Source organism: Eufriesea mexicana, unplaced genomic scaffold (genome assembly GCF_001483705.2).
Source record: "Eufriesea mexicana isolate 0111107269 unplaced genomic scaffold, ASM148370v2 scaffold377, whole genome shotgun sequence".
Classification (NCBI taxonomy): Eukaryota; Metazoa; Arthropoda; class Insecta; order Hymenoptera; family Apidae; genus Eufriesea; species Eufriesea mexicana.
Genome location: NW_016908524.1, coordinates 215269 through 230991, shown reverse-complemented (window position 1 = coordinate 230991; position 15723 = coordinate 215269). Strand labels below are relative to the sequence as shown.

The 15723-nt window shown below is 38.5% G+C and overlaps 2 protein-coding genes across 4 annotated transcripts in view; one reads left to right on the top strand and one right to left on the bottom strand.

Annotated features, from left to right (window-relative positions):
* Nucleotides 1-15723, top strand: part of LOC108556251 (uncharacterized) — a 417682-nt gene that overhangs the window by 204057 nt on the left and 197902 nt on the right. The window lies entirely within an intron of this gene.
* Nucleotides 9393-10120, bottom strand: LOC108556249 (histone-lysine N-methyltransferase SETMAR-like). The gene is made up of 2 exons (XM_017912259.1): nucleotides 9636-10120; nucleotides 9393-9552 (listed from the first exon to the last, which is right to left on the bottom strand). Exons 1-2 carry the CDS (start codon nucleotides 10118-10120, stop codon nucleotides 9393-9395), a joined length of 645 nt encoding a protein of 214 aa, XP_017767748.1.

Genomic DNA, 15723 nt, shown 5'->3' with positions numbered 1-15723 from the left:
TGGGCACGCGAGATAATCTGCATGTGAATATAACGAATTTGCACCTGCGTTTACGAAGTGTTTCGTTTATTCACCCCGTATATCCCCGCCGCCGCATCGGTGAAATTTATTAAATCGTGCTTACGAGGTTAACTCGTCCGAGTGTACGAAATTAATTTTTGCTCTCCCTTTTTTCCAGTTTGTTAGGAACAAAAATCTGAAAAATGCCTGTCCTTTTATTCCTGTCCGAAGATGAAACTTATTTCGCGTCGATATTTGTTTTTCATTTTCTCTATTTCATTGGAATTCGTTGAAATTTATTAGAATTTAGATGAAATTATATATATTATTAATTAGAAGGAATATTTGGGTAAAATGATTTTTCTTCTTATTATGTCTATATTAATTTCCATTCCTTATCGAGCTTGTTGTCCAGAGTACATTCGAAGTACCATTAAATAAATCGGCATCTTTGCTTAGAGCGTTCGCGTGATTCCGCTTACTGAATCTGGCTATACCTGAAATTTACACGAGCTTCAGTACGAGCTCGTAAAGTAGGAAATGTTATTACATAGCTGCAGAGTTACTAAACTTTGAATGCGTTCCTTTCTTTTTTGATGGGTATGAATTTTTATCATGGTGTCTCTCGTACGTATTTCGAATATTTGTAATCTCTATTTTACGGTTATTTTGCAACGACATATTTTTTCCCCAATCTTTCCCGATTTATTAATACATTAAATACTAATTTGCTAATTAAGACATGTCACTGATACCATTCAGGATGAACAGTGTAATTCAAGAAAATTTTAGTGAATTTCCCAGCTCTCCTAATTAACTTGCATCCAAGTTCATTCCAACTAATTCGTTATAAAGTTCTACAAAGTCGATTACGGTTATACCGGATTAAATTTTCTGAAGTGATATTCTCACACGTTGTGTAAGAATATTCAAATGAAGTCTCCACGGGAATCCTCTTTTCCGCGATAAAATTATACAGAAATTTCTTTCGTATCGCGTTGTCTCTCGAATTATTATTTCATGTCTAAGAATCATGGTGTTTGCAGTCCCTCAGAGTCACCGAGTTTGCCCAGTTTTCTATATATCGCGTGAACCAGAGTTCGAAGAGGCACCACGTCAAACGGGGGCAAATAGTGTTACGTTTTGTAATTCTTATTAAAACTCAAAGCTTAGAACTAGAGCTCTGTACAAGTACTATTAACTACCCGAGTTCTGCACTAGTGACTACGCGCAGACTTGGCTAACTAGTTTGTCAGGCGAAGTCGTGCTTCACCCTGCTGTTCACTGGCAAAGAAACCGAATTCATTTTCGAAACACAAAGTTCATTCGAGAAAAGAATCTACTGCTTAAAATCTCCTGTATGAGAATTTTCTTCAATCGGTAGCTAATTTCAACGAACTCCCAGTTATCTGTGAAATTAACTCAAAGGTTTACCTTGTCAGATACAGGACAATGAGGAACAGGGAACTTTAAATCGAAACGACTAATAATCGTCACTACCATTTGTCATCGAATGGTCAACATGACTGTATTGTATTATCGTAAGTTTAAGGGCTATGAAAGGGAAAAGCAGTGAAAGTGGAAGAAACGTTCGTCAATGAATAGCTCACCAATAGGTCTGCAATAATTTTAGCAATTGATGGGGTTAGGGGAATTTTAAGGAAAAAATTATAGTAAACGAGTATGGCGACCAACGTTCACACCCTCATTGCTAGATGGAAAACGGAGATTCGAGGTTTCACGTAAGTTTTCGGTGAATCCTCGACTCCCATAAATACAAAATTCCTATGGTATTCCTAAGTATTCCTAAGTCTAAGGCAGGGCCTACTGGAAAGCTTTTCCGACGAGTAGCCTTTCCACTAACAGGCCTAGGACGGAACGCATTCCCTTCTTTGCGTGCTTCTATCTGCTACCTATCATAGCACCGCGGCCATCAGGATACCAATCGGCAGCACCATGGGAACCTATAAGCCTTCGTCGCAACTCTGTGAAGGCGGTAACCCCCACACGGTTGGAAAATTCGGTAATTTCGAGGGGTCATTCCGGAGCTCCTATAATACTAAGTATCACTGACGCTAGAAAAGCAACCCTCATAGGGTCGACCCCCACAAGTCCTCTAGCACGAGTGCACTAGGCCCGAAATCAGGACGAAATCCCTTCGTTTTCCTTTCATCTCTTCTACCACTACCACCACACGGAGGATACCTGCCGCATCAACATACCTGCCATCAGACTACAGCAACCCCCACAACGAGGGATGATTTTGTCGAAAAGGTAGCGTCGTATCGAGCTTGCTAGCGAGAAGTCAAGGAAAATCATTAGGATAGTTATTCGTAGTTGTTTTTCTCTTTATGACTCGAAGTCACGTAACTAGTGAAGGAAATGGTGATTCTATATAAAAAAACTGAATAAAAAATATAAAATAAAATTTCTCCATTTGAAGCTCCATTGTCGAGAATATCGACTTTGCATTTAGCTTTGGCTTACATGGCCCAATGGATGTTCAAAGTCGGCTTTCTCGCTAACGAAGCTTCAAATGAAAGAATTTTATTCTCCATTTTCCATATAGAATCTCCACGTTTCCTCTGGTACCACCGGTTACACGACACACTTGTACTCGTCACTGGCCAATCAACCGGTTTCTTTGTCCAATCTTATTTATTTACCGCGGTATTTTGCAGAAAATACCAGCACCCATCGAAAGGTCAGAAGCCGAACACAGTGATCGAACAAAGCGAGATCCGAGCCGACGAAAATTCGCAATCCGACCTAATTCGTCCTTTTCTTCCCTGCATATTTCCATCGTGGAGTCATATTTCATTCGTCAATCGGTCGATTTACACCACGCATTCAATTACAACCGCGTCGATTATCGTGCACGCGTTTGCATTCCGGTCGGACGCGGCCGCCATCCACGTCGTTGCATATTACATCGCGAGCCGATCGTCGAAGCGCACTGCCGTGGTAACGAACTCCGTGTCGAACCCCGGCTCGTCGCTCCTCATTTTCCAACGGGCATTTTCCGTGCGTGGTCCTTGGTCGCGAAAATCCCCAACCACCCCCTGTCGTCGTATCGTTTTCTCGCACACCGACGGACCAGGGCCGCAGGGCCGGTTGCGATCGCGCTAGGGGTTGGTTCTTCGTGGGTTTCCTCCGCGCTGGAACTTCGCCTCCGAAAATCATGGCCACCGAACGAAAGTTGGGCCACGTGTGCGAGATAAATCGACGGGACACATCCCGGAATCCGCAACTGACGTGTAGAGTTTCGCGTAGTTCCCTCGGCGAATAAAGCGGATCCACGGCCGAGCTCGACGATTTTCACACGTCCGCGATCGCTTCGGGGATGCCCGTGGACCAGTTGCTCTTGTTCGACTGCGACGAGCCACAGTTTCATGGAAATTGCGGTATTAAAGGCGATACGTTGCGACACCGACACCGACCATGCTTCCGGCTGTTCCTGCTCCTCTCCGGGGGTGAAACTGAACTTCGGAGAGTTGTTGCCGGGTTTTTGGAACCGCGGCTGAGGGTTCAGCATTTGTGTTTTGCAGTTTTAGGCTTGTAGACATCGGCCCACTCGATTTTATATAGCACTCGGTATATTTGTATAGGGATACTTTCAGCAAATATATGGAATAAAAGATGTTGGTTTATTCCAATATATTATTTATTTATTTATCTTAACGGGTAATAACCCTTTGGTAACAGGAAAAATAATGTATACTACAGAGTCATCTAGAGTTGCTGTTGGCCGATAAGAGATACAATATGTTATGGTAAAATTCAATAGAGAGGCAAACTCTACATTCCAGCGGTCTGGGAACGATCCCTTCCCCCAATGTTCTGTCTTTTGTCACGCAGTCTTTTGTCACCGGTCTTCTGAAGACGACTTTTGACCTGCGAGGCTCTGAACAGTTCTGTTCTATTTAATTTCAACGAACTCCCAGTTATCTGTGAAATTAACTCAAAGGTTTACCTTGTCAGATACAGGCCAATGAGGAACAAGGAACTTTAAATCGAAACGACTATTAATCGTCACTGTTCGCCCGTTGAATAAAGATTTACACAGTTTCTCTACAGTTTTCCACAGTTTACTATTCCTTTCGCGGTAACCCCTTTAACACAATATACTCTGCTTGAAATGAGTGGGTGAACAGAAAAAATTTAATAATTGGGAGAAACGGTTAACATTGATAAAAATTCTGTTGAAGCAGTTGTAGTGACCGTAAAAGTACTTGTGCTGCTCCTGTTTCAACAAATTACGATATTTTAAAACTAGATTTACGGACGCTATCTGTATACCTGTTTCTACGTATTTGACACCTGTCAAATTGACAGGTAAAGGAAACCACGTGTCTTTTTTTTTAACAATTAGTTTAATTTGAAAACAGTTACAATATTAATGGTCTTAATATAAGTTAATTAAACCTGTTACCATCGTATAATTGGAGCAACCCATCAAATTGACGGGTTCCGTAAATCTAGTGTTAACGATACATATATATACACTTGTGGTACTATAAATGGTACACGTAGACATATCTATTTAATACACTGAAAACATGTTTCATGACAAATTTAATTCTGACAGAAATATATTTCCATTGAAAGAATGAGGCATTATGCAAAACGCAGTATAGGACGAAGCACATCAATTTGTTAAATTGTTATACATACGATATTTATTAATTACACGTAATGGTTGACCTTTTTAAATCAAGGGATGCATAAAAATGGTTTATTCCGGCAATCGCTGCAAAACGTCGCTACTCTTCTAGTTCTTTTGCACTAATCGAAAATTTTAGAACTAACTGACTTTTACAGTTGAACTGGTGTACTTGGTATGATAACTACTCTAAACAAGCTAATTATTTATGGACTGATGATGTAGTGACATATCGCGTGATAATATATCAATTTTGATGGTGGATGAAATTTAACAACAAGAACAATTCTTTATTTAATTAGAAAGATTGTAAAAAAATATAACTTTTAAATATTATTAATTTATCACGATTACTCTCTCACACGTCTTCTCACTATTATAACTCAATTGCAACTCACGTATCTCAAATCACTCTCTTTTTCTTTCTTCTTCATACTTTACATTGACATATACAATTCACACACACCTCAATCATTACACGCATACTCGTTTATCATAATAACCTGAATTCATTACATATTGGAATCCCATGCATTCTTGTTCCACTCATTCCAACACATATATACTTAAAAATCTATGTAACCACTACCACAATAAATGGCCTGGGGATCATGTTGGTCAAAAACGGCTTAGTGTATGTTTCATCCGTGATTTGCATAATTTTATTGGATATGTTAGATATGTGGAGCGGGGTGTGAAGCATGGCGCCTGATATAGGTCAGGTGAAATAAAATTACGATTAACCTGAAAAATAAATCTATTTTGAATATTAAGCTTGAATTATTACTGCAGGTATCTCTGTGTTAGTGCAACTGTTTAAGCATTCGATTTTACTGCCATTTTATTACTTATTATTATTATTATTATTATTATTATTATTATTATTATTATTATTATTATTATTATTATACTATTCGCGAGCCCGGAAAAACAAATTTCCTACCATAGTGTATAATTTCACTGGATCTTTTAATCGTCTCATCTACAGATGCTTGCTTGGACAATAGTAAATTCGTCGTGTATTCGATTAAAGAGATTAATACATGTCGCGAAAGCTTTCACGCATGTATATCGAATTCGCTTGCAAGTGTTGCGCAAAATCGATGTATCCGCGAGGTGAATATAAAATTGGAATTGGGTCAGTATTCGCGTCTTGCCGTGGTGTGATGGATATAATTTCAAAAACGTTTTATCGCGTTAACGCTCGTCTCGGTGCGGTTTACCTGTCCACTATAGCAAAGTACAATACGCACGTAGTAGCAAGTGCAAATTATCGAGTATGCACTGTGTAACCAAAGTCCATAAAATTAACTTCAATCTCGCTCGCTGATCAAGACTGTCAAGACCGCGATGATGCTCGTTTCAATCCTCGATCGAGATTATTAAGATGAAAATAAAAAATATTTACTCGCGATATCTCGATATAATGAATTCGACATTAATCCACCCCGAGCGAATACAACGAATTTCGGCAAATTTGACAGCGAGATCCGTTTTAAACCAATACCAAGCATCGACGTATCGAATTTGCGGCACGAACGATTGCGTCCACGCGAATTTATTGCGGCCCCGCTAAGAGCACTATAGAGCTCTTATGGCTGTTTTCGAACAGAAAACGATCCGTGAATCGCAACCGGTGAACAAATTGAACTTGCCAAATGCGAAAAAGGGGGAAGAAGCGAACGGAGAGAGGAGAGGGAGCGAGAGAGAGAGGGATATAGAGAGGTTTGTCGAAAGCAGAAATTCCACAAGTGACAGCTTTTTTCCCAGTCGCGGACACTGCACGTTGCATTATTTTATTATTCTTGTCAGTGTCGCTGGCAATCGCTGGACAGATGACGGGAATGGTTGTAGCCGCGAGACGCGGGAATTTCGACGCGTTATCATCGCGGCTGATTTAATAATTCTCCGGTTATTAATGCACGCTATTAACGTTTTATTTTCGTTATCTAATTCAGCGTGAAATCACCGCTAATTAAAAGTGCTTCTCGCGGGGTACAGTTACGCGCGCGCTGCGTTGTAACAATTTCCACGGAGTTTTTAATTAACTGAAGTATTTGTACAGCTTTGGAAATATTCTTCTCTCGCGCCATTGTTGGACCGGATAAAACCAAGTGCGCACAAATAGAAGTACTTGCGACGAGAATATTAAACAATACCAAACGTATACATACACGATGATACGCGTTCACTGATGCCTTACGAGCAATTTAAATTATTTATTTAACACTAGATTTACATTTGAGGAAACACGAATATTTATTCAATTGCAAGTCGGTAACGTCCTGTGCTTGGTTATCGACGAATCATGTATGAAAGTATGAGTGTGTGTGTGAGGATGAGCGTGGACGTGCTGTGTGAGTTGTTTTGAATTTAGTTCTGAGTAACATCTAATGTGAGAAACATAGTGTATACCGATATAAGTAAAATAGATATCCAATAAAGCTCTTGAGATTTGTAAGTAAAACCTACATAAAATCCTATCATAATCGTTGAAAAATGAAAAGACACGTGGTTTCCTTTCCCTTTAAATTTGACAGGTGTCCGTAGAAATAGGAATACAGCTAGCGTCTGTAACCTTAGCGTTAACTCTTTGTACTCGAGAGGCGCCTCTCAGTCGCTATTTAATCAGATTCTAAAGATGGATGTTAATTACTATATCAAATTTATAATTATCCAACGATGCGTGGAATATCGAAGTAAAATAATTCTACGTCTTAATTTGCATACGATTTCTTATTTACCGTTTTAGAGATATCGTCGGTTTTATGGCAGAAAGTCTTGCATTTTACTATTTTCCTGTAACGAAAAAATCGCCGAGTGCAAAGGGTTAATATTATTAAACCGCGATATCAATTCTTCGAGCTTTGCTCGAGAAAACGTAAATCGAGCTTCAGTATGGTTTATGTCATGCGAATATCAAATCATCGCAATACCACGTGTCGTAATTACAACTTAATTACTATTAATTTTGTAAATTATTTAATTTAAGTACATTATTACTTAATTTTGTGATGGATGCTACCCTTGCGTGTCAGTCAGTTTATTTGATAAAATCTTTAATCGAGAAACGGGGTTAATGATTTGGAGGATATTCGGCTGGATCGATTTCAATGGGACACTTTGTACATAGATGGAAAATAAAAAATTTTTAATTCATCGTTTTCAATTTTACGCGCGATATTTAACGAAATTCGAGGGCGTTAACGGTACCGGGAATTTTAGGGGTTCCATTGGAAATTCTGGACCGCGTCATTTTATTATCCTTATCAGTGTCACGGGCAATTAGAACCATTTATTGCAGCGCACGGGGATGTACCGTTGCAACCGTGCTAGATTTGACGCATTAGCTCTCCGTGAAATTTAATAATACTCGAGGACGAATTTTTATTGGTACTTGAACCGCAACGGCCTTGCGTCGCTGTGGTATTGTCGTGACGGCTTGCGGTGCAATCTATCAGGAACAAACCACTTGATCAAATTTTCCGTGATTAAGGGGATGGAACAATTTTCTAGACGGGAAACTGCAAGGTCGTTTTTTATAAGAGTGATTAGGATCGTATTATTTCACGTAGTCTTAAAAAGGATCGTATCGGTTTTCAATTTAACACCCTGCTGGGGTTAAAAATAGTCCGAAGCGAGGAAAATTACAATCAACGCTGAAATTACTGATCTGTAATGGGTGTTTCGATATATCGCAGTATGTACAGGTAGTTATGTGTAGCGTTGGTGTTATCGACCTTTAATGCGATAAAAAGCGATTGCACATTTTTCATAATTGCAACGTGAAAAATTGGAATTAATCATTTTGACCTATTCTAGTATTAAAATGATATATAGTGAATATAAGTAGACAGAGGAAAATGTCTGACCGATGGTACTACTTTGCATCACTGAAAATGTCTGACCGATGGTTCTACTTTGCATCACTGAAAATGTTTGACCGGTGGTACTACTTTGTAGCACGGAAAATGTCTGACCGGTGGTACTACTTTGCATCACTGAAAATGTCTGACCGATGGTACTACTTAGCGTTACTAAAAATTTTTGACCAATCCTAGTTTGCATCACTGAAAAAGTCTGACCAATGCTACCTTGCGTCACTGAAAATATCTGACAAATGACAGCTTATATCACTGAAAATACCGGACCAACGCCGGCTCATATCACTGAAAATGTCTTCCCAATGACAGTCTAAATCACTGAAAATGACTGACCAGTTCGGCCCTATATCACTGAAAATGTCTGAACAATGCCAGCCGATATCACTGAAAATTTCTGACCAATGCCAACCTATATCACTGGAAATGTATAACCAATGCCAGTTTGTATCACTGAAAATGTCTGACCGATGGTACTATTAGGTTGGTGCGTATTAAATGTCGGATTTTTAAGTGAATGTTTGAAACTGCATATCTTTTTTCAAAATCTGGTTATTCAATCAGAATATGCTCCATTCGCTTCAATACACCTTTCCCAATGAGACTTTAAAGCATAGATGCCTGTCTTAACAAAATTCTGATCTTTAGAATCAATAAGCTCTGATATTGAATTTTGCAAACTGTCTTCATTTCCTTACTGTTCAGCACGTAAAAACAGTTGTAAATATTAAAAAAAATGAAAGTCCGTTGGCGAGAGATCAGGTGAATAGGCTGGGTGCTGCAAAATTTCATAGTTTAATTCATTTAATTTCGCAATTGTTTTGTGCGATGTATGCGGCCGAGCATTGTTATGGAAAAGCAGTGGGCCATGCCGGTTGAGAAGTGATGTTTTCAATAATTTTCAATTTTTCGTGCATCTCATCAATGTACTGGCAGTGCTTTGGGCCATAATTGTATGCCCAGTTCGAAGGAACGAGTAATGAATTATCCCAGTCACATTCCACCAAACTGTGATTAAAATCTTCCGTGGATGAAGTTATGGGCTTGGAGTATGGGCACAAATCTCATCCCTATCAAGCCACCGAGCTCACCTTTTCCTGTTGTCGTAAAGAACCCATTTTTCATCACAGGTAATATTCCAATCAAAAAATGGCTGTCGATGAAATCGGGTTAGTAACGATGAGCATACGTTCAACCGATCCAGCTTATTTCGCTCGGTTAGTTCGTGCGGTACCCACTTATCCATTTTCTTTACCTTTCCAATTTCAGAAAGATGTCGTAATATTGTTGTATGATCAACGTTCATCCTGGTAGCAAGTTCTCTCATGGATACAGTTGAATTCGTTTCCACCAATGCCTTCGGATCATCATTTTTCACAGAAGTTTTGGGTCTTCCACGCGGATCATTTTGTAGTGGAAAATCACCAGAACGAAATTTTTCAAACCAACGCTGCACTTTTCGATCGTTAACTGCATTCTCCCCAAACGCTTGGTTTATGTTGCGTGCAGCTTTTGCAGCATTATTACCAAGTTTATACACATACAAAAAAATTACACAAATATCGGTTGAATTCATATTGCTACAAAATTCAAAACAAATAACAAAAGGGAACACTTTCGCGAAAATCTCCTTTGTTGAAATGTAACTCTGGCAATGGACAGTACAACTATAAACGAGGTTATGCCAAAAACAAAAGTATTACGAAAGCAGGGAGACAAACGTTCGCATGTAAAAAAATCCGACATTTCATATGCACCAACCTAATAAAAGTGATCTGGATTTTACTGATAATTCATCAAATATAGAACCGTGCTTCCATTAGAAAGAAAGATTGGTTTCAAAGGAAAGTAGGATTTTTAAAAATATCCAGTCATTCTATTTCACCCCAGAGATGAGAGGAAAATTTAACTAAACGGATGTTGTGTAACTTTATCCAATTAATATTATTTAATTAATAATATTTCAAAGCACGTCAAACTTAGTCACGCTCATTTTTTATTTTTCTCCATTCAATCGCAATTAAAATATTTATTTCAACAAACATGAACCCGTCAGATTGTATACCTATTATTTCTTCCGCATACGCGATTGCGATTTATTTGAAATTATTTTATAAACTTGTTTAATTTTACATTTTATGCAATATTATTTTCTGCCTCGACGGAAGCGAGTACTAATTTTGCCCACAGTGAATTTTGGTTTGTTTGTTGATTCTGTTGTTAAATATCTAGATACATCTCTTAATTATATTCCATCTAATGTTACACGGCTGGAAAATTCTGGCTCTTCATTATACACAAAGGCTGTTGGAAAAGTAACTTCTGAGTGTATCTTCCGCACAATTTAAACGTGACATAACATTATCAGGTTTTCTGCTTTCACATTAACACGATTCCATTCTTCTTCGAACACGACCTCCTGTTATTATTCAAAAATTCTTTCACCCTCTCAACATCTCTGCTTTCATATTTATTCGGATTATCAAGGTTGTACGGTTGTTAATTATTCTTCGCATATCTGATACACGTAATACTTCGTTGGTTATTAGTAGTATTTATCAAACAACGACACACAAGAATACCTATTTTCATAGAATTAAATTAATTTCCTTGTGTTTAAACGACGAGGAATAAGACTGAGAGATAACAGAAATTTGACAAGTATTTTTTAGCCGAATTTGCGATATTCCGTTTTTATCTAAGGATGATTTTCTGGCGAAAAATCTTCGCACCTCGTGGGACGTGCTGTTGTACATATCTTCAACAACGAAGGAGATAATTGCACGTTCTATTTTAACCGAAACTCGCGATACAAGGGTACGAGACCCAGCTGCGCGATTATACCGAAATGAAACTGCGCTGTCTGTGCAACCGGAAATGAAAAGTACTTAAACTTTACAGCATCCCTTATCTAACCGCTACCGAAATCAGGGATCACCGTGTCATTAATGACGCTGACTTCTCGATAGGAAATGATGGCGCAGTTATTCTGAATTACAACGAGGTACTCGCTCTTGAATGTCTTTGAGGAAGGATGCGATGTAAGTTGTAAAATTTACTCACATATTTACTACCGAGGTCGTAATAATTAGGCGAATTAATGAGGACTATACGTCGAGTCTGGAAATGGAAGATAAAATTTAGATGAAATTTTTTTGAAATTTAATGACGGTTTATATTAGTAGATAAAATGCGACTAGATTCGAAATTTAACTGCTTTTCTACATTTACAAGGTTCAAGAAGATGGAAGGATATGGATAAAATGAAGCCATTAAATCTCATTAATTACAGGGTTTTAATAGAATAATTTCTACCACTTTAGTCCACTGTATATCGAATTTTATATATTGTCTTTTTAATAAACATTGTCTTCTAATTAAATGAGGTATAATTGGGTGATAAAATTTTCATATGTATATTTACAAGGAAAAGAAAATTCTTCATTTAAAGGGTTTGAGAAGATAAAAAAATATGGATAAGATAAAAGTACTAAATTTCGTTAATTACAGAGTTTTAATAGAATAACTTTTACCATTTTAGTCCACTATATATCGAATTTTATATATTGTCTTTTTTAAAAAAACATTGTCTTCTAATTAAATGAGATTTAATTGGATGATACAATTTTCATATGCATATTTACAAGGAAAAGAAAATTCTGCATTTAAAAGGTTCGAGAGGATAGAAGGATATGAATAAAATAAAGCCATTAAATCTCATTAATTACAGTGTTTTAACACAATGATTTCTACTATTTTAGTCCACTGTATATCGAATTTTATATATTGCCTTTTTAACAAACATTGTTTTATAATTAAATAAGATATAATTGGATGATACAATTTTCTAATATATATTTACAAGGAAAAGAAAATTCTTCATTTAAAAGGTTCAAGAAGATAGAAAAATATAGATAAAATAGAAGTACTAAATCTCATTAATTACAAGATTTTAATAGAATAACTTGTACCATTTTAGTTCACTATATATCGAATTTTATGTATAGGCTTTTTAATAAACATTGCCTTCTAATTAGGTAAGATACAATTGTACGATACAATTTTCATACATATATATTTACCAAAAAAGAAAATGGATTGTAGAGTGGAACTATTAAGTCAAATTTACTACTATTCGATATTCAGGATTAAAAAATTCAGGAAGCTTACTATTATTAGCTTACTGTTTTATAAACACAGCGAAATTCGATATTTCCTATTTATTTACTTAACCCAATACAATAGTCAATTTTTACGATCAGGTCCAACACGTTCGACTAAAACCTCGTTGATCTGTTATCGCATACTCGTACTATTTCGTCACACCCATTTTCCCATGGAAAGGTAAAATTCATGGAACGTATAAACCTCGATTAATCTTCTTCCACGCCATCAAGCGAGAGATACATTGTTACATTCCAATGTAAAATTTGTATACATTGGAATAATCTCGAGAAAATCTGGAACCCATAGGATACACCATCGTTTGTCATATATATTATACTTCCTGATCCACCTCTTCAACATCCCTTCGCTGATTAACGTTTCGCGACACAGAGAGAGGGACTGTCGATGATTAATAGGGAGCCATTCTACCGATGGTTGAAGTGTTCTAAAAACAGTGGAGGAAATTTTTCGCGCGAAGCTGTACCGCAGACCAGGGTCTTCGGTTTGAGAAAGTGACAATTATCGGATTAAAATCTTGACCCGCTGTTCGAGTAGCGACGGAACGTCTTCCCTTTGCCGGGGTCCTGGTTTGTGTAGTAGAACAAATTTCGCGAATCTTTGATTTAATTAATTCCCTTTGGTTCGCGTTTAAAATGGTGGAAAATTAACCTGCCGAAAGAACCGAGCCGGGTCTCCAACAGAGCGCTGTGCAAACGAAGGAAATATTTTATCAAGGGTACCGAATAGTTTACCGTCCTCTTTGAATATTATTATCGGATCCAATTGAAAGGACCGTTCCCATCTTGGCCAATAACTTCTGTCTAACCAGGTTCGATTGTTACACTCGAATGCCAGAGAAAGGTCGTTGAAAGATGAAGAACGCGAGATGATGGCATCTTCTCCGATTGCAAAGACTTGATTTGTATTCAGACTATCCTATAACACGCTGCTTTGACGGGACAGGTCTTGTAAAACGATTTAGTAAACTTGGACAATCTTCGAGTTGAATTATTACGTTTACGCTTTATTTGCCATGATTTCCAATGATCCTTCGCTGGTTCACGCTTTGTCATCCAATCGACTGAAATTAATTTTTATTTAAAAATTGTTTAATCTTCGACTTTGGGGAGTTACTACTGAGAAGTCGACAGATGAAAAATCACAAGAATTGTCACAGAAACTTCCAGTTTTCGAACATTTGAGTTGCTAGGAGTACGCGAGCTCTGGTTGCCGATTAGGTGGCATGAGTGACGACAGATGATAAAGCACAAAAATTGTCACAGAAACTTCCAATTTTCGAACAGTTGAGTTCCTAAGAGTTCCATGGGTGACGAGCACGTAGTAACGATAACTGGAGTCTCAAAATGAAGCGACGATCCGCTTGATCTTCGCAGCAGATTAACAAAGAAGGCCCACTGTTAAGAGGGCAGCTCGATGAGCGGACGACGGAGTTTTGAGAGACGAAAGCAGTGTATAGATAGGAACGAAGGAATATTGTATCCAACTGAGTAAAGTACAATCAAATAAGTCTATTACTCAATGGCTGATTGTACTTTACTCAGTTGGATAACACCGGTTAAGTGTTACACCGGTCCACAGGAATCAGGAAATTCTTCGCCATCTTTGGATCTAACGTTTGGGAATTCCTGTTATAACAATTGGTGCAGTATCTCCGAGTTTTATGAACACCTTGCCCACCTCGGTAGCCCACTTGACAGCCGAGTCTGGGCCTGAACGGCAAGTAAAACGGTCTGGGCACTTAACGTGTTAACCCAGCTCTCTCTTCTCCTCCATTTACAAGTTAGACATCGCAAAAATCTGTGCGAGAGCATGAGAAAATCTCCAAATTTTAGCTTACCAGAGAATTACCAGAGCTGGTAATAATTATAAATTAAATCTTTCCTCGGAACTCGGATCGCTAGCAGGGTTCCCCGAGCTGAACTTATTGTTGACCTAACCTAGAAAAGCGAACGGTCAGCCAAGAAGGAAGCGCCACGGATGAGGCAAGCAGGACAACGAGCTGTGGACACCTTTGAACGATCCTGCGACAGCCAAGGTGCAACAAATTCGACAAAGTTCCGTTATTACGAGCTAAACGACACGTACAGCAGAAATCGTTAGTGTATGATCTATATTAGCCGCGGTACGGGATGAGAGGCGGAACGAGGCGCGACAAGAAGCGTGTGTGGAAAAGCAACACGCTAGTAATCTTCCATTTTATGGACCAAGACAGCACGTTGGCGTGACCGTTGCCAAAGCTATTTCCAGGCGGCAACGCTGACTTTGCTTCGTCGTACTCTCGGGTTTCTTCTCAGCTGTTCGCCGGGATCCGCGTGCAGCACGCGCCCCGTAATACCATGAGACGTAGCCAAACGTCCGTTCTTATGGTTTCGTCGAATTAGTTTCAACTGGCGTCGCGCAATTGTCAGAGATAGAGTCACAAAACGGCTCTTTAGAATGGCAATTGCCGGCTGCTGACGATAGCTGTACGTGAATACTAATTGCCCTGCCACTTATGATCCTCGATTACACCCTGATCCTTGATTATTGCGGTCATTCCGGTGACTCGGGACGAAGCGATACCGGCTTCCTCCGTTGCTTCTTCCAAGGAATCCTCTCTGGCCGATCCTCCCCGATTATGCCATTTTTTCCCTCCACTGGGTTTTCGGTGAGCCGTAAGAATAGAGAAATGCCGAGCGAAAAGGAAATCGCGAAGCTTCGTTAGCTAGCTCTATGAGTTAATAAGGGTAAGTCGCTTAACCAGCGATTACATTACCTTTGAAATATCTTTCAGGCTCTTGCGATTTTTCCTCGACTCGAAATAATCGTGCACATCGAACAAATCAATTACACGAAATTCAAGTAGTACGTTAATTCAGGCGAGTGTCTGTGGCATTTCGAAGGTGATTATAATCCAAAAATAAGTAGAAACGGTAAGTGGAATAAATAGAACGTCACGTGGTATGACAAAGAGATCGGATTTAACAATAGAAATAGGGGAGCTGTCGTGTA